A 20,080-nucleotide genomic window follows, 5' to 3' on the forward strand; every position below is an offset into this window, starting at 1 on the left:
ATAGAGAATCCTTTTCCCATTTCTTGTTTTTGTCAGGTTTGTCAAAGATCAGATGGTTGTAGATGTGTGGTATTATTTCTGAGGGCTCTGTTCTGTTCCACTGGTTTGTATCTCTGTTTTGGTACCAGTACCATGCTGTTTTGGTTACTGTAGCCATGTAGTATAGTTTGAAGTCAGGTAGTGTGATGTCTCCAGCTTTGTTCTTTTGGCTTAGGATTGTCTTGGCAATGCGGGCTCCTTTTTGGTTCCATATGAACTTTAAAGTAGTTTTTTCCAGTTCTGTGAAGAAAGTCATTGGTACCTTGAGGGGGATGGCATTGAATCTATAAATTATCTTGGGCAGTATGGCCATTTTCATGATACTGATTCTTCCTATCCATGAGCATGGAATGTTCTTCCATTTGTTGTGTCCTCTTATTTCGTTGAGCAGTTGTTTGTAGTTCTCCTTGAAGAGGTCCTTCACATCCCTTGTAAGTTGGATTCCTAGCTTTTTTATTCTCTTTGAAGCAATTGTGAATGGGAGTTCACTCATGATTTGGCTCTCTGTTTGTCTATTATTGGTGTATAGGAATGCTTGTGATTTTTGCACATTGATTTTGTATCCTGAGACTTTGCTGAAGTTGCATCAGTTTAAGGAGATTTGGGCTGAGACAATGGGGTTTTCTAAACATATAGTCATATCATCTGCAAACAGGGACAATTTGACTTCCTCTTTTTCTAATTGAATACCTTTTATTTCTTTCTCCTGCCTGATTGCCCTGGCCAGAACTTCCAATACTGTGTTGAATAGGAGTGGTGAGAGAGGGCATCCCTGTCTTGTGCCAGTTTTCAAAGGGAGTGCTTCCAGTTTTTGCCTGTTCAGTATGATATTGGCTGTGGGTTTGTCATAAATAGCTCTTATTATTTTGAGATACGTTCCATCAATACCTAGTTTATTGAGAGTTTTTAGCATGAAGGGCTGTTGAATTTTGTCAAAGGCCTTTTCTGCATCTATTGAGATAATCATGTGGTTTTTGTCTTTGGTTCTGTTTATATGATGGATTATGTTTATTGATTTGTGTGTGTTGAACCAGCCTTGCATCCCAGGGATGAAGCCCACTTGGTCGTGGTGGATAAGCTTTGTGATGTGCTGCTGGATTCGATTTGCCAGTATTGAGGATTTTCGCATTGATGTTTATCAGGAATATTGATCTGAAATTCTCTTTTTTGGTTGTGTCTCTGCCAGGCTTTGGTATCAGGATGATGCTGGCCTCATAAAATGAGTTAGGGAGGATTCCCTCTTTTTCTATTGATTGGAATAGTTTCAGAAGGAATGGTACCAGCTCCTCTTTGTACCTCTGGTATAATTCAGCTGTGAATTCCTCTGGTCCTGGACATTCGTGGCTGGTAGGCTATTAATTATTGCCTCAATTTCAGAGCCTGTTATTGGTCTATTCAGGGATTCAGCTTCTTCCTGGTTTAGTCTTGGGAGGTCTTGGGAGGGCATATGTGTCCAGAAATTTATCCATTTCTTCTAGATTTTCTGGTTTATTTGTATAGAGGTGTTTAAAGTATTCTCTGGTGGTAGTTTGTATTTCTGTGGGAGTGGTGGTGATAACTCCTACATCTTTTTTTATTGTGTCTATTTGATTCTTCTCTCTTTTCTTCTTTGTTAGTCTTGCGAGTTGTCTATCAATTTTGTTGATCTTTTCAAAAAACTAGCTCCTGCATTCATTGATTTTTTTGAAGGGTTTTTTGTGTCTCTGTCTCCTGCAGTTCTGCTCTGATCTTAGTTACTATTTCTTGCCTTTTGCTAGCTTTTGACTGTGTTTGCTCTTGCTTCTCTAGTTCTTTTAGTTGTGATGTTAGGGTGTCAATTTTGGATCTTTCCTGCTTTCTCTTGTGGGCATTTAGTGCTGTAAATTTCCCTCCACACATTGCTTTAAATGTGTCCCTGAGATTCTAGTATGTTGTGTCTTTGTTCTCATTGGTTTCAAAGAACATCTTTATTTCTGCCTTCATTTTGTTATGTACCCAGTAGTCATTCAGGAGCAGGTTGTTCAGTTTGCATGTAGTTGAGTGGTTTTGCGTGAGTTTCTTAACCCTGAGTTCTAGTTTGATTGCCCTGTGGTCCGAGGGACAGTTTGTTATAATTTCTGTTCTTTTACATTTGCTGAGGAGTGCTTTACTTCCAACTATGTGGTCAATTTTGGAATAAGTGTGATGTGGTGCTGAGAAGAATGTATATTCTGTTGATTTGGGGTGGAGAGTTCTGTAGATGTCTATTAGGTCCACTTGGTGCAGAGCTGAGTTCAAGTCCTGGATGTCCTTCTTAACTTTTTGTCTTATTGATCTGTCCATTATTGACAGTGGGGTGTTAAAGTCTCCCATTAGTATTGTATGGGAGTCTAAGTCTCTTTGTAGATCTCTAAGGACTTGCTTTATGAATCTGGGTGCTCCTGTATTGGGTGCATATATATTTAGGATAGTTGGCTCTTCTTGTTGAATTGATCCCTTTACCATTATGTAATGGCCTTCTTTGTCTCTTTTCATCTTTGTTGGTTTAAAGTCTGTTTTATCAGAGACTAGGATTGCAATGCCTGCTCTTTTTTTTTTTAGTTTTCCATTTGCTTGGTAGATCTTCTTCCATCCTTTTATTTTGAGCCTATGTGTGTCTCTGCACATGAGATGGGTCTCCTGAGTATAGCACACTGATGGGTCTTCACTATCCAATTTGCCAGTCTGTGTCTTTTAATTGGAACATTTAGCCCATTTACATTTGAAGTTAATATTGTTATATGTGAATTTGATCCTGTCATAATGATGTTAGCTGGTTATGTTGCTCATTAGTTCATGCAGTTTCTTCCTGACATTGATGGTCTTTACAATTTGGCATGTTTTGCAGCGGCTGGTACTGGTTGTTCCTTTCCATGTTTAATGCTTCCTTCAGGAGCTCTTGTAAGGCAGGCCTGGGTGGTGACAAAATCTCTCAGCATTTGCTTGTCTGTAAAGGATTTTATTTCTCCTTCACTTACGAAGCTTAGTTTGGCTGGATATTAAATTCTGGGTTGAACATTGTTTTCTTTATATTGGCCCCCACTTTCTTCTGGCTTGTAGAGTTTCTGCCGAGAGATCCGCTGGTAGTCTGATGGGCTTCCCTTTGTGGGTACCCGACCTTTTTCTCTGGCTGCCCTGAACGTTTTTTCCTTCATTTCAACTTTGATGAATCTGACAGTTAGTGTCTTGGAGTTACTCTTCTCAAGATATTGGCTACTGAAGCTTGTGCAAGCATCACGTAGTTCTCGTGCCATGGTTTTCAGCTCTATGAGGTCATGTAAAGTCTTCTCTATGCGTTTATTCTAGTTACCCATTCGTCTAATCTTTTTTCAACATTTTTAGCTTCTTTGCGATGGGTTCGAACATCCTCCTGTAACTCAGAGAAGTTTGTTATTACTGATTGTCTGAAGCCTACTTCTGTGAACTTGTCAAAGTCATTCTCTGTCCAGCTTTGTTCCGTTCTGGTGATGAGCTGTGTTCTTTGGAGAAGAGAGGCTCTGATTTTTAAAATTTTCAGCCTTTCTGCTCTGGTTTCTCCCCATCTTTGTGGTTTTATCTGCCTTTGGTCTTTGATGTTGGTGACATACAAATGAGGTTTTGGTGTGGATGTCCTTTCTGTGTGTTAGTTTTCCCTTTAACAGTCAGTACCCTCAACTGCAGGTCTGTTGGAGTTTGCTGGAGGTCCACTCCAGACCGTGTTTGCCAGGGTATCACCAGCAGAGGCTGCAGAACAGCAAATATTGTAGAACAGCAAATGTTGCTGCCTGATCCTTTCTCTGGAAGCTTTGTCTCAGAGGGGCACCCAGCTATAGGAGGTATCAGTCGACCCCTACTGGGAGGTAGGTCTCCCAGTTAGGCTACACGGGGGTCAGGAACCTCCTTGAGGAGGCGCAGTCTGTCCGTTCTCAGATCTCAAACTCCGTGCTGGGAGAACCACTACTCTCTTCAAAGCTGTCAGACAGGGACATTCAAGTCTGCAGAAGTTTCTGCTGCCTTTTGTTCAGCTATGCCCTGCCCCCAGAGGTGGAGTCTCCAGAGGCAGGCAGGCATCCTTGAGCTGTGGTGGGCTCCACCCAGTTCAAACTTCCCAGCCACTTTGTTTACCTACTCAAGCCTCAGCAGTGGCGGACACCCCTCCCCCAGCCTCGCTACTGCCTTGCAGTTTGATCTCAGACTGCTGTGCTAGCAATGAGCAAAGCTCTCTGGGCATGGGACCCTCCGAGCCAGGCACAGGATGTAATCTCCTGGTGTGCCGTTTGCTAAGACCATTGGAAAAGCACAGTATTTGGGTGGGAGTGTCACGATTTTCCAGGTTCCATCTGGCACAGCTTCCCTTGGCTAGGAAAGGGAATTCCCCAACCCCTTGTGCTTCCTGGGTGAGGTGATGCCCTGCCCTGCTTCAGCTCACACTCTGTGGGCTATACCCACTGTCCAACAAGCCCCAGTGAAATGAACCTGGTACCTCACTTGGAAATGCAGAAATCACCTGTCTTCTGCCTCGCTGATGCTGGGAGCTGTAGACGAGCTTTCCTATTCGGCCATCTTGGAACCTTCTGAGGAAGTTTTCTTGAGCATTATTCATAGTACATTGTGTGTGTGTGTTAGGTAGAAATGCAGAGGACTTTCCTGCAACTTTGTTAAACTCTAAAATTTTGTGTGTGTGTGCATTTTTTTTTAATGTAGATAATCTTATTGACTGCAAGTAAGAACAGCTTTGTTTCGTTTCTTCTTTTTGATTGTCATACCTTTTTATTTTTTTTCCCTATCTCTTGGCTAGAGCTATATAGTGGTGCAATAGGACTGGTAATTATGACCATTCCCCTATCTTGTTGATTTTAAGGGAACTATTTCAATATTGCACCTCTAGTGTGATATGTGTGTTATCACATAATAAAGAAATTTTATACTTTTTTAAAAGGTTATTTGGGACTAGGGGATGGTGAAGTGAGGAGGCCTTATACTGCAGAGTTTTGTTAGGTGCATCTTACTCTTCTATTCATGGCGCATTATAAATTGGAGATACGCTTTGCAAATATTTTCTCCCAATCCATTACTTGTTTTCTTATTCTCTTTACAGTGTGGTTTGAAGAGCAGAAGCTTTTGATTTGTTGAAGCCCAATATATCAGTTTTCTTCTTGCTTTATGAATCTTTGCCTAATGCAAAATTACAAAGATTTTTTCCTTTGTTTTTTCTAGAAGCTTAATAGTTTTAGTTTTATATTAGGCCCATGATTCATTTTGAGTTAACTTTTGTGTGTTACAGGGTATGGATCAAAGTTCTTTTTGGAAAGTCAAGGTCAGAAGAGCAAAGCATATAGACATCCATTTGTTCTAGAATCATTTGTTGGAATGAGTGTCCTTCCTCCACAGAATTTCCTTTGTACATTTGATAAAAATCAGTTAACCATATATATGTGGGTCTGTTTCTGGGCTTTTGTTCTATTGATCTGTTTGTCTATCTTTAAGGTAATAACACAATGTTATGTTTGTTGTAGCTTCATATTAACATTTTAAGTCAGGTAATGTTAAGTCCTCCAATTTTATTATTTTACAAGATTGTTTTGGCTGTAGTAGTTTTTTGCATTTCTGTATGGATTTCGGGCTCAGCTTGTTAATCTCTACCAAAAAAAATTGAATCTTGATTGGGATTGTGTTGATGAATTTATAGATTAATTTGCATAATTGTCATCTTAATATTAAGACTTCTGACTCATGAACATAGTGTTTTATTTAGCTTTCATTAGTTTGAATACGAATGCCCCCTCCTGTGTATTTTCTCTTTGTTGATATGTAACATCAATGTCTTGTGTCTCAAAGACTTACTTAAGTACTTTTCAACAAAGTTGCATATTAATAGTATTGGAAGTTAATCCTGATTAGAAGTGTTAAACAACATATTAACTTTAATAGCTTGTCCTTTAAATGTTTATAAATGTCTTGAATTTATCAGAGTCAAAGGTAAGTCAGGATTCAAAAGAAACAATTTAAAAAGTCACATTTAGCATTTCGGAAAGATGAGGCAGGATAGAAAGTACCATAGTGGATCACAGTAAGGGAAGTAAGTGAAATCTTTTGCTGTAGTTTTATACACCCTCTCCACACACAGGTACACAGCTGAGACTTAAAACTTTTTTGAATCAAAATATGAAAAACTTAGGTCTAGAATAATAGTTATGTAGATATTTCATATAGGGTCCTAAAAGAGTTTTATATTTCCTTGACTTCTTCCTGCCCTCATTTCCTCCTCCCTAACTTTATTAATAAGTTCAAATTTTCAGTTTATGTCTCCCTAATACAGAGTCATAACTATGAATGTGATGTATAATTCCCTAAAGTATGCATGCCAATTATATTATAAACAAGACATCTTTGTTGATTATAAAAGTTTCTAAAATTCAGTGCTGCCTAAAACAAATGGAAAGATAGGCATTTTTGATGCATTTCTTTCATCGGTGATATTTTAGCATTGGTTAGATGAACAATTACAGATATTTCACTGTGTCCCATCCTAAGTTCCAACATAATATGCTATGAAAGAAATTTTTAAAACTTGGTTTTGAGCCTACTTTATAACCAAAAACATTCTTCAGAAAATTTTCAATTTGTCTTTGTGCCAACTGCTTTGCTTTAAAAACACTAAGTGACTTTTTAAATATTTCTGGTTATATGCTGGTTTATTTATAGAACCCATGTTAATTTGAAAAGTAATTTACCAACTTCTGTTTTACAGTATTTTACATTGTAGCAGTGAGTGGCAAAATAAATAAATAAATAAATAATAATTCTTGTTGGGGAGGGTTAGACACAGTCTCAGATACTTCAAGTGTTTTATTTCTAAAATTTCAAAGTTTACTTACTCATTGAGATTCCTATTAATACATTTGTTTTGAAATAACTTAATGGGGTTTTTTTAGATTATTTTATTTCAATTTTTAACGTTAATAGTTTGTAGTTAATATTCAAAGAAAAATAAATTCCTTTATTGTAGGATCAGCGGCAAACTGAAGCCATCCAGTTGCTACAGGCACAGCTGACCAACATGACACAGCTTGTTTCAAATTTATCAGCAACAGTAGCAGAATTGAAACGGGAGGTAATTGTTACTGCTGGTATTATGAGACCCAGTGCATGTATAGAGATTGTCATAAAGTCAGGCTTGTTAACATGAACATAGTACCTAAAACTTTGACCAAACAAAATTGTAATTTGTAGTGAACTTTTTAAAAAACCAGAATATGGAAGTTTTAAGTTTTGGAAATACATTATCATAGTCTTTTGTAAAATATGGCTTTCATAATTTAGGCCATACCTATAATATAGGTATCAAACTTCTAGCAGGCCTTTTGTAAACATTGATAGTAGCAACACGTACTTCATTTTCAGTTCAAAACGGCTTTTAAAGTTGCTTAACAAAGCAAAAATTTCATTGATTTAAAAACTTTTTATTGAGCATCTAGCATATGTGAAGTGTGAGCTGTACACACCTAGGTTGTGGCATACGGTAGGTAATAGTCCCTGGCCTCACAGGGTTTACGTCCTGGGGGAGGGATAGAATACATATAGTAAATAAATAAATAGATGATAATTTCTCCTAGTGATACATACTGTGAAGAAAATTAAATATGTGTGTGTGTAGGGTGGTGGCAGTAAGGGATGCTACTTTAGAGTGATCTTGGAGAGCTTATCTCAGGAGGTGGTATTACAACTAAGTACTCAAGAGGAGTTAGCAGCCGCACATTGCCTGGAATGATAACAAACCTGTTTATAGCAGAACTAGGGCAAAGGACTGGAGAGTAGAAACAGTGTAATGTGTTTGAGAGCAGAAAGAAAGCTGATATGACTGGAGCGGAGTAAGTGAGAGAAGTGAAGCTAAGAAATGGGTTCAAGATATTGGCAGAGGCCTTGTCATGTAGGACTTTGTAGACAATTTAGAGTTTGAATTTTATTTGAATCATTGATTGTATCATTGGAAAGTATTAAGAAGTGATATGGATCATGTCATTAATGCTTAGCACTTTGAGAAACTCTCCATTTGTTGCTCTGTGGAGAATTGCCTGTTGGGGAACAGCAGGAGCAGAAGCAGACAGGAAATCAATTAAGAGGTAATTGCAGGCCAGGCATGATGGCTTTCGCCTGTAATCCCAGCACTTTAGGAGGTCCAGGCAGTCAGATCACTCGCGGTCAGGAGTTGGAGACCAGCCTGGCCAACGTGATGAAACACCGTCTCTACTAAAAATACAAGAAAATTAGCCGGTGTGGTGGCATGTGCCTGTAATCCTAGCAACTTGGGAGGCCAAGGCAGGAGAATCGCTTGAACCCGGGAGGTAGAGGTTGCAGTAAGCCAAGGTCACACCACTGCATTCCAGCCTGGGCAACAGAGCAAGGCTCTGTCTCAAAAAAAAAAAAGTAATTGCAGTAACCTGGATGAGATGGTGTTGATTTACAGTAGGATTTTAAAAGTTGAGAATAGTGTAAACTTACTGAATTCAGAATATTTTTAAGTTGTAGAAAGATAAGCCTTGAGGAATTAAGGTTGATCTCCAAGTTGTGGGCTTAAATAACTGGGTGGTTGATAGTTCATTTTTATAAGATGGGAAAGACTGGGTAAAAAGCACAATTATTTTTTCTCCCTAAGGAGTAGATAGTGTAAATGGAAAGACAGACCAAATGTGACGAAATGTTAACAATTGGTGAGATGGATAAAGGTGTAAATATATTTATTGTTTTATTTCTAAAACTTTTCCATAGGTTTCACTCCTATAGAAAGAATTGGAATGCTGCAAAGAATTTTTTTAAAATGTCATAGTTTATTTTCAAAGAGCATGCCCTGCATTTCTGGTCTTTGAAGCACATTTAAAAAAAATACTTAAAATGGCCTGGGGGCGGTGGCTCAAGCCTGTAATCCCAGCACTTTGGGAGGCCGAGGCGGGTGGATCACGAGGTCAGGAGATCAAAACCATCCTGGCTAACACGGTGAAACCCCGTCTCTACTAAAAAAAAATACAAAAAATTAGCTGGGCGTGGTAGCGGGCAGTGGTAGTCCCAGCTACTCGGAAGGCTGAGGCAGGAGAATGGCGTGAACCTGGGAGGCAGAACTTGCAGCGAGCCGGAGATCGCGCCACTGCACTCCAGCCTGGGCGACAGAGCGAGACTCTGTCTCATAAAAATATATATATATATATATATATATATGTATATACTTAAAATGATTGGTCCTTTGAATTTTAGATACCCTTATATTTTTCCTAATATGATTTCCTATGATTATTATTTAACCCTCTTCTTATCTCAGGTTTCAGATCGACAAAGCTATCTTGTCATATCTTTGGTTCTTTGTGTTGTCTTGGGACTGATGCTTTGTATGCAGCGTTGTCGAAACACTTCTCAATTTGATGGAGATTATATTTCAAAACTTCCTAAAAGTAATCAGTATCCGAGCCCTAAAAGGTAATATCAGCATTATATTTCACAATTTTATTTTTTTACTATGCTTTATATATTTTTGAGAAGTTTTAAGCAAATAAAGGGAGACAGGTAATTTCTTTCCCTATATGATTATCTTGAAACCAAAACATTAAAAACATCATTGGATAGTAAGATGGTCCTGTGCCTAACCTGGCTCTGTAGACTATAATAGAGAAAACACTAATAGTAAGTGCATGAAACCCTTGAAATATTTGGTTGAGAAAGATGCTCAAATGTGGAATTCAAAGGAAGAAGAGAATACATATTTTAATACAATACCTTTTAGACAAAGATCTTTAAAATTTTTTTTCACCTGTATTAGCAATAACTGGAGTGTTAGAGTTAGTCCTGTGCGGTATGCACAGTTCTCAATAACCTCTGTGTAGCCTCAACAAAAGAGTAAATTATAAGTACTTTACTCTTTGTAACCAATATGTATTTTTCTTAATGTGTTAGGTGCTTCTCTTCCTACGATGACATGAATTTGAAAAGAAGAACTTCATTCCCGCTCATGAGATCCAAGTCTCTACAGTTAACTGGCAAAGAAGGTAGATTTTTGTGGATATATAATATGTATATATAAACATGAAACTAGCTTCTGGCATAAATACAATGTCAGTGTTGTGTTCATGACCATCTGCAACAAAAAATGGATACAAGTAGCCTTTGTCTTTGTGCTGTGTCAAAGCCACTTTATCATTTTCACATTTTATATTTGTCTTTGTTCCTAAAAGCCCAGAGGGTAGGGAGGGGGGCTTAGCTTAATTAGCAGTTGGTAGCTTTGTTTGCACATGCTCCTGTTTAGAAGTATTTCTTTTTAGAAAGGGATGTTTGAGAAAGTTCAACAGATATGGAAAACCTGAATGTGCTCCCATAGCATCCTGTGCTTTTCTGCCTTCTCTTCTTATACAGGTAGGACCCCTTTTGTCTCTAGTTTAGGACTATGAGGCACTTTCTGAACAAAAATCTGATCTCTTTTTTTAGCCCCAGAACCTATAATTAGGTTCCATTGTCTAATGCTAAATAAATACTTACATTTAAATGACTGGATGTGTACTGAATGGATATTTTCCTATTTCAGTATCTTGTAGTTAATGCTTATTAAGAGAATTAGGAATTTGTTGTCATACTAATATTAAAATAACTAAATTACATATTTAGGAGTGCTTTCTTAATCATTGGTTGTAGGATTTAGTAACTGAGTGGCATGTTTCAATTGATTAAATTATTCAAGTAATCATTCCTGGGCTTCACTGGTTTATTATTATCACAAAGTTTTACAGACTTAACCCATTACATGTGTGTTTACTTAAGGCTAGTAAATCTCTTCTTCCTTCTTGCTTTTTTCTTTTTCTTTTGGTTGACATGTCTTTTTATAAGTGAAATTTTTAATTTAAGTATTACATACAAGAAAGTATAATTATATGTGAAACTTAATGAATTTTCACAAACTGAATACAGCTAAATTAAGCTAATAATTAAGCTAATAAGCTTATTAAGCTAATAAGGTGCAAATAACACCTAAATTAAGAAGTAGAACATTAGCACCTCAAAAACTTACTTGTGTTCTTTTAGTCACTGCCCATCCTTTCCCAAAATAGCCAGTATTTTGATGTCTAACCATTGTGATATTCACCATGCCATTGACTATAGTCATTTGTTTAGTTTTTTTCCTTACAGTACTCCATTATATACATATACTATACATCATTCATTTACATTTAGATTATTTTCATTTTGAGGTTGTTACATACTTTTGGTAAACACCTGTGCATTTCTGTTAGGTATACACTGGAAATGGGATTGGTGGATCATAGGATATGTGTGTGTTCAGTTTTAGTAAATACTGTCATACAGTTTTCCACACTGTTTTATGAATTTGCCCTTCTATCAGCTGCATATGAGACTTACAGTTACTCCATATTCTAAGACATTCCTTATTTGAGGTGTACCCGTGCAATTAGAAAATACATTAGATTTTTACTTCTCAGCATTTCTAGTCTTGAGTGAAATCATGACTATCTTACAATTTCTCTTCTCTTTATCCAATTTTTTAGGGCCAAACAGATTAGCTTTTTGCACCTGATAATAGAATTACTTCTATTTTAAACAACAGTGTCATCTTGGTGTATCTTTACCAGTAAAGAAAGTTGAGTAGAGTACGTAGGAGACTGACTTTAGTCCTGATTCTACCAGTAGTTAATTCATTTATTTCTTCTATTGTTGGATAAGTTTTCTTGTTATGGCACTTATCATAGTATGCTTTGATTTTACCTATTTTTACTTGTCTTATTTTACCTCTAAGCTCTGTGGGAGAGACCATGTCTTTTTCTTATTGTGATAAAAATCACATAAAATTTATCATTTTAACAATTTTTAAGTGCACAGTTCATTAAGTATGTTTACATTGTTTTGAAACAGATCTTCAGAATGCTTTTGTCTTGCAAACCTTAACTGTGTCCTTTAACCAATTCCCCTTTTCTCCTTTCCTCAGTTCCTGGCAACCACTATTCTATTTTCTGTTTCTGTGAATCCAGCTACTTCAGATACCCCACATAAGTGAACTCATACAGTATTTTTCTTTCTGTGATTGGCTTGTTTCACTCAACATAATGTCCTCAAGGTTCATCTATATTATAGCATGTGATAGAATTTTTTTCCTCTTAAAGGGTGAATAATATTCAATCTGTGGTATTTATATACCTCATTTCCTTTATCCATTCATCTGTAAGTGGACATTTGGATTGCTTCCCCTCTTGGCTGTTGTGTGAGTAGTGCTGTTCAGGGGTATACAAATATTTCTTTGCCCATTTTTTAGTTGGATTGTTTGATTTTTTTGTTTTTAAGTTCAGGGAATTCTTTATAACCTCCATTCTGGATTATAACCCTCATTAGATAATATGATTTGCGAATATTTTCTTTCATCCTTTATTTTGCTTTTTCACTGTTTGAATTGTGTCCTTGAATGTACAATTTTTAAGTCTGATGAAGTCCCGTTTGTCTATTGTGTTTTTGTTGTCTGTACTTTGGGGTCATATCCAAGAAATCGTCAAGTTCAAGGTCATGAAGCTTTTCCCCTATGTTTTCTTCTAAGACTTTTATAGATTTAGGTCTTTAATCTATTTTATATTAATTTTTGTATATAGTATAAGGGTCCAGTTTCATTCTTTTGAATGTGAATATTCCGTTTTTCCAGCACCATTTGTTGAAGAGACTGTCCTTTTCCCATTGAGTGTTCTTAGCACCCTTCTTAAAAATGAGTTGACCATGTACATCAGGGCTTATCTCTGGGTTCTTTATTTTGTGCTATTGGTGTATTTGTGTTTATGCCAGTACTCTACCACGTTGATTACTATACCTTTGTAATGTGTTTTGAAATCTGGAAGTGTGAGTTATCTAACTTCTTTCTTTTTAAAATTCTTTTCCTTATTTGAGGTCGCTTAAGATTTTACGTGAATTTTAGGGTGAACTTTCTATATAAGCAATGTCGTTTTACTAGTTCACTTGCAGATTATTTTGGATTTTCAGTGAATACAGGTACACATACTGAGAACAAAGACAGTTTTGTTTTTTCCTTTGCAATCCTTATAGCTTTTATTTCCTTTGCTTTCTTAACTGTGTTATCTTGCATTTTCAGCAGTGTTAAATAAAAGTAATTGATAGGCATCTTTGTCTTGATCCAAAGGGAAAGCTTACCGTGTTTTACTGCTAAGATTGTATTTGTCATAGATGTTTTGTGGATTTTTTATTATGTATTTTGTCATTATGTGTTACCTATTGTCATAGGTATTTTGTAGATTTTTTATATTAGATTTTATTTCCATTTTTTATGTTACAAACATGAGTTATATTCAGTTTTCTAATGTTAAACTTATATTGCATTTTAAATACCAGTTGGTCATGATATATATGTGTGTGAATTTTGTATTGTATGTATTATTTCCACATAATTTTGTTAGATAATTATTTAGGAATTTTGCACCTATATGAATAAGATTGGCATGTAATATTTTCTCATGTTGGATTTTGGTATGTAAGGGTTATAAAAATTAGATGGGCAGGGGTATCCCTTTTTATTTTTCTTTTTTTTCCCCTTCCATGCATTCATTAAGATTTTTTACTTGGGGGGAAGTAAATATTCCCTTTTACTGCCATTATGTTGGAAGTTGTGTACTGGTTCTGTTCTTTTACTGGTTACCCTAGAAGTCACAAGCATTAATGTTTGCCAAAGTCTCAAGTTCATCAATACTTGTATCTTCTCCTGAACAATACATAGATCTTTTTTTAATTTTTTTATTTTTTTATTTTTTGGGACAGAGTCTCTCTCTGTCGCCCAGGCTGGAGTGCAGTGGCGCGATCTCGGCTCACTGCAAGTTCTGCTTCCTGGGTTCATGCCATTCTTCTGCCTCAGCCTCCCGAGTAGCTGGGACTACAGGTGCCCACCACCTCGCCCGCCTAACTTTTGTATTTTTAGTAGAGACGGGGTTTCATGTCTTATAGTTAGCCAGGATGGTCTCGATCTCCTGACCTCGTGATCCACCCTCCTCGGCCTCCCAAAGTGTTGAGATTACAGGCGTGAGCCACTGCACCCGGCCTACATAGATCTTAAAACTCTTATTTGTCCCAAGTCTTATTTGTGTTACTGTTCTTGTATATTTTAATTCTATTTTTTCTGCTTAATTTTAACTCAACAAGGTATTTCTTTTTACACTTAATGTTCATTTAAATTTACCACGTTTACTAATTTTTTATTCTTGAGAGCTTTCATTTGTCATTAGTTAAAACAAATGTTCTCCTTTTTCTTTATCATTTTGACATTCGTGAGGCTCTTTGAAGCTCTGGATTGGTAGGTTTCTTTTATTGGTATTGAGAAATTTTCAACCATTATTTTTTCCTCCCAGATATTCCCTGTGCTCCAGTCTCTTTTAGATTCTCATATTTAATTTATTACTTCTCTGTGTATCTTCCCTGTCTTGTAAACATTCCACCTTTTTGACTTTTTGTGCTGTATTTTGGATGATATCTTCTGATATGCTTCCAGGCTAGCAGTCTTACTGTTACTAAGTTTATTTGTTGGTTTTTCAATTTCAGTTATTTTTTCCATTTCCAGGAGTTCTTTTTGTATTTTTTTAAAATCCAGGTCTGTATTTTCCTTGTTATTTGTTTCCTGCAGATATTTTCAAGCTTATTTTCTAGACATATTAAGCATAATTGTCTTTATAGTTTGTGTTTGATAAATCTAGTATCTTAAATTTTTGTGAATCTGTTCATTGTCTTTGTAAGCTCTTACTCAAGGTGCGTTGTGTCTTTGTGTGCTACTTTTTCTCTTTGAAAAATTATTTGTAGTGATATTTGAGGACTAGAATATAGGTTCTTATTTGAGAGGGAATTTGTGTGTTTTACATTAGTGTAATACCTTACATTCATGACTTGAGGTTTGTTGGGCCACCAGGTGATGATAATTTGTACTGCAAGTTCATGCATGGTTTCATTCTTTCCCTGAGCGTATAATCCTTTGGAGTCTCAGTTTGCTGTACACAGGAAGATGGTATCTTATGACACTAAACTTTGGGTGGGCCCTAGAACCTGATTTCTGATCCATTCCCTTATGATACCATGAGAACCAAAGTTCATATATTCTTGTGTTGGCAAAAGTTTTCAGGGCAAAAATGACTTTTGTCTTCCACTTGATTGTCTGGGTTCCCACTTTTCTTTCAGTTTTAGCCTAGGGATTACTTTCTTGGCAGCTTTTCAATGCTTTTAGTGATTTTTTTTTAAGAAAACAAACTATCATTACCTAGTTGCTTTCATTGTAGAGGTTGATCTGAATAACATAGCCGTTTCTAAAAATATACATCATTTTTAAAGAAAGTAAATTAAGATTAGTAATCTGATAGAAATGACTGTTTAGAGGGATGTTTTGATATTTTCATATATTTGATGACTTTCTCAAATCTCTGAAAGATAATGTAAAAAATTACAGTTGGTTGAATTGTATTAATAAATTTCCCAAATGGGAAGCTTTTATAGTGAATTTGCTATGTGTAAGCTTTTGTCTGTGTCAGACCTTAAATTGTTTATTTTTAGTGTATTGAATAGGATTAAAGTCTCATAGCCTCTCTTTAAAAAATATGTGTCTATTTTGTCAGTATGGGGGTGGGGTAGGGATATATCTTGAATCTGCTTAGAGTAATGAAACCTTAGAAACTTTGGGCTAAAACTAATAAATCTAATTTATTCACTATGCCAGAAGTGTTTATTCATTATTGCTTAGTAATATATATTGCACGTTCAAGCTGTTTTTAGATTTGGATTTCATAGTTTTGATCATAGTAATAAACAGAGAAAAATATCTTGGATATCTTTTTGTGTTTATTTCTCTAACTGGCTTCTAAACACGGTCACAACTACTTGTTGCACATTGTTAATCTACCTTTGTGACACAGTTTAGAGGCTAGTCCTTCAGGGAAATATTCAGATGATCTGCAGGTTTGGTGTTCGCTTACCCAGGAATGTTTCTTTTCTTACCAGGTAAAAGTAGGGCTAGGCCCAAAGAAAGATCCTTATTCGGCCGGGCGTGGTGGCTCAAGCCTGTAATCCCAGCACTTTGGGAGGCCGAGGCGGGTGGATCACGAGGTCAGGAGATCGAGACTATCCTGGCTAACATGGTGAAACCCCGTCTCTACTAAAAATACAAAAAACTAGCCGGGCGTGGTGGCGGGCGCCTGTAGTCTCAGCTACTTGGGAGGCTGAGGCGGGAGAATGGCGTGAACCCGGGAGGCAGAGCTTGCAGTGAGCCGAGATCACGCCACTGCGCTCCAGCCTGGGAGACACAGCGAGACTCCGTCTCAAAAAAAAAAAAAAAAAGAAAGATCCTTATTGTATTGGTTGATGATAACCAGCTACTAGTTAACAACTTAAGGAAGTATAGTTATTTGAAGATAACCAGTCAAGTATAGGAATCGTATCATCTTCCACCTTGCCTCTTTTTGCTTACTAATTTAAAATACATAAATATATAGTTAACCTGATATAAATTAATTGGTTCTATTACTAGAGGATAATAAGGAATGATTTTTCTTATTTCAGTATGTAATTATAGCAAATCCACCAAATCCACTTTACATTTTACATCTGCTTTTTTTTCACTTACAGTAGACCCAAATGATCTGTACATTGTAGAACCCCTCAAGTTTTCTCCAGAAAAGAAGGTAATTGTTTATTTCTTTTTAAGTTTATTGCTATATTTTGTGATCATAAATGAAGAAAAGAGGTTGAAAGGTTCAAGGTATAATTACCTTTAAGTAGTCTTTAATTGAATGTGTATTTTCTATCATGGTAATGGTATAAATAAATATTTACAGGGGTCAGCAAGCTGTGACCCACAGGTCATATGTAGTCTATTTTATATGGGCCATGAGCCAGATAGATTTTCTCATTTTTAAAGAGTGATAAAATAAAACAGAACAGCATGCAAGAGAGAAAATATGTGACCTGCGAAGTCTAAAATATTTACTGTCTGACCCTTTACAAAAAACATTTGTTGATCCTTGGATGATTATCATTATTTATTACCAAATGCATGCCAAGCACAGAGCATACACCATTTCTCTAAATCCTCACAACCTGAAGATGATGTTACCTCTTTTTTTTTTTTTTAATGAAAAAACAGCAACTCGGAATGTACTTAGGATATTTTGGCTTCAAAGTCTTTGCTTTTTCATTTTGCCTTTCAAATTAAGTTATACTAATTTTAATTAGTAGTAATTTTATCTAGGTGAAAGAACTTGGGCTTTGTAGGAAAATAGCCTAAGATTCCTTCTCAACCTGGCTACTTACTACATTGTAACTTGGGCAAGGAACCAAACATCTGAACCTTGCTTTTCTCATTTAAGAATCAAGGGTAAAATACCAACCTTTCAGGGTTAATAACTGCCATAATACATGAAAGCAAACTATGCTATCTGGCAGTTAGTAGGTATTCAGATATTAGTATCATTCCCTAAACCTATATTCATAGGTAGCAGGTAAGCAATTTAAAGAGTTTTGATTCAGTAGTATTTACAAATTGGGAAGGTGATGGTAGTATCTACATAGAACATAACAAGGTATGTGTTCTGTGCTGTTTATAATACTGTTTTACTTTTCACCAGGAGGTGGCACTTCTCTATTTGCTCAGCTCTCTAGGTGTTTGATAAGGTTACTATGGGAAGTATAATTACTAACTTTTCTTTTACTTGTGTTATAGAAGAAGCGCTGCAAGTACAAAATTGAAAAAATTGAGACCATAAAGCCTGCAGAACCATTGCACCCCATAGCCAATGGAGACATAAAAGGAAGAAAGCCCTTTACGAACCAGAGAGATTTTTCTAATATAGGAGAAGTTTATCACTCTTCTTATAAAGGTCCTCCATCTGAAGGAAGCTCAGAAACTTCATCACAGTCAGAAGAGTCCTATTTTTGTGGCATTTCAGCTTGCACAAGTCTGTGCAATGGACAGTCTCAAAAGACAAAAACTGAGAAGAGGGCTTTAAAACGAAGGCGATCTAAAGTTCAAGACCAAGGAAAATTGATAAAAACTCTAATACAGACTAAGTCGGGATCATTGCCGAGCCTGCATGACATAATCAAAGGAAACAAAGAGATCACCGTGGGAACATTTGGTGTTACAGCAGTCTCGGGACATATCTAAAATTAATTGAACTTTTCATACTGAAGACTTTTTTGTTGTTCTTTGGAGAACAGTCTGTGGTATTTGAAGGGTTTGGGGAGGGAGAAAATATTAATGGGAAAGGCATTCAGAAATTATGGTTTCTGCCTTTTTAAAAAGTAGATGGGATTGTGTCAATCTTGGTTAATGAGCTACAGTTTTACAAAGCTGATCACTTCCTATAAGGACAATGGTAGACATTTTATAAAGATGTTTTTTCACAAGATTAATTACTGGGACAAAAGTAATTTGGAAGCCCAGTTCCTTAGGTGGGATAGGAATGAAAGCCTAAACCTCTTCCTTTAGCTTTGTTCCTATTTCTTGCACCTTCCCATATTTATGTGCCTTTTGTCTATTTATAATGCCACTGGAAGAGGAGGGAGAACTTTTTCTGTTATTTGATTTCTTTTATAACTGTGTTAGGTTTTTGAAGCTACAAACACTACAAGGCTTGGAGGGGTCTGTGCCTGAAGCTCAGCAGTGTGGGTCAGACAGTCTAAAGATCCTAAAGACTTGCCAACTGGATCTTTGTTTAGCAAACTCACTGGAAATGAACACTTAATGGAATTTTTAAGTCTGTTCTTTTAGGTAGATGGTGATGCTCTTGTTATTTTCACTTATTCAGACTGGATTACTTCTTACTTAGTTACTAACTCAATGAGGAAAATAAAAACCCCTACAGGATCTTTTTTTGCAAACAACTGATATATGCAAACAAATTTTTGACAAATTCACCTTTTAAACACACTTAACCATTTGTGAAGGTTTTCTTTAGCTTACATTTTAAACATACACAATAAACACTAATCCTCCAAACTTTCACTGTTTTTATTAGTACGAATATAAAATTTGAAGGTTTGGCCAATTAGTACAAGTCTCATGATATAATCACTGCCTGCGTACATATGCACAGATCCAGTTAATGAGTTTGTCAAGCTTCATCTAATTGGTTAAGTCTAAAGGGATTATTATTCCTTGATGTTTGCTTTGTATTGGCTACAAATGTGCAGAGGTAATACGTACGTGATGTCAGTGTCTCTTTTTTTTTTTTGTCTTTAAAAAACAATTGGCAGCAACTGTATTTGAATACAATGATTTCTTAGTGTGATTGTACAGTAATGAATGAAAGTGGAACATGTTTCTTTTTGAAAGGGAGAGAATTGACCATTTTGTGTTGTGATGTTTAAGTTATAACTTATTGAGCACTTTTAGTAATAACTGTTTTTAAACTTGTCTAATACCTTTCTTGGGTATTGTTTGTAATGTGACTTATTTAAAGCCTTTTTTGTTTGTTTAAGTTGCTGCTTTAGGTTAACAGCGTGTTTTAGAAGATTTAAATTTCTTTCCTGTCTGCACAATTAGTCATTCAGAGCAAGAGGGCCTGATTTTATAGAAGCCCCTTGAAAAGAGGTCCAGATGAGAGCAGAGGTAGAGTGAGAAATTATGTGGTCTGTGTGTTGTGGAAAGAAAATTTTCAATATGTAACTACGGAGCTGTAGTGCCATTAGAAACTGTGAATTTCCAAATAAATCTGAACACTTGTCTTTATTAATTACTGGCTCTTCTGTCTTTTAAAAGAGAAGTCAGAAATTATTAATCTTTGAACAGAGATTTAAGTTTTTGCCACTTTTAAAACTAAATATAGCAACATTCCATTCAATATTGATCACATTTCAGCCAACTACAAAATGATTATACATTTACATAAACATTTTGCTCCCTATACTATCAAAATTTCACTTTAACTGTTTCATGTCTAAATACAGCATAACATTTTGCAACTTGAGGTTTATTTTTTCCTCTCCCACACTATAACTACATGAGAAAAAAACTTAAGAAGTGAAAATAGTAGTAGTTTTGTGCCTATTA

At 36.1% G+C, this 20,080-nt stretch overlaps 1 protein-coding gene across 7 annotated transcripts in view; it reads left to right on the forward strand.

Annotated features, from left to right (window-relative positions):
- Positions 1-19,763, forward strand: part of SUCO (SUN domain containing ossification factor) — an 81,877-nt gene extending 62,114 nt beyond the window's left edge. For 6 of the 7 annotated variants that reach the window (XM_045392837.2, XM_045392840.2, XM_005540009.5 and 3 more), the window contains 5 exons: positions 7,025-7,129; positions 9,329-9,483; positions 9,958-10,049; positions 16,657-16,712; positions 17,750-19,763. In XM_045392837.2, the coding sequence (XP_045248772.1) occupies positions 7,025-7,129; positions 9,329-9,483; positions 9,958-10,049; positions 16,657-16,712; positions 17,750-18,193 (852 nt within the window). In that variant the 3' untranslated portion in view covers positions 18,194-19,763. Of the gene's footprint in view, positions 1-7,024; positions 7,130-9,328; positions 9,484-9,957; positions 10,050-10,322; positions 10,414-16,656; positions 16,713-17,749 lie in introns of those variants that run through there. The other variant, XR_006698295.3, reaches the window with a different exon arrangement.
- The last annotated feature ends 317 nt before the right edge of the window (positions 19,764-20,080 follow it).

Source organism: Macaca fascicularis, chromosome 1, assembly GCF_037993035.2.
Source record: "Macaca fascicularis isolate 582-1 chromosome 1, T2T-MFA8v1.1".
Lineage (NCBI taxonomy): Eukaryota > Metazoa > Chordata > Mammalia > Primates > Cercopithecidae > Macaca > Macaca fascicularis.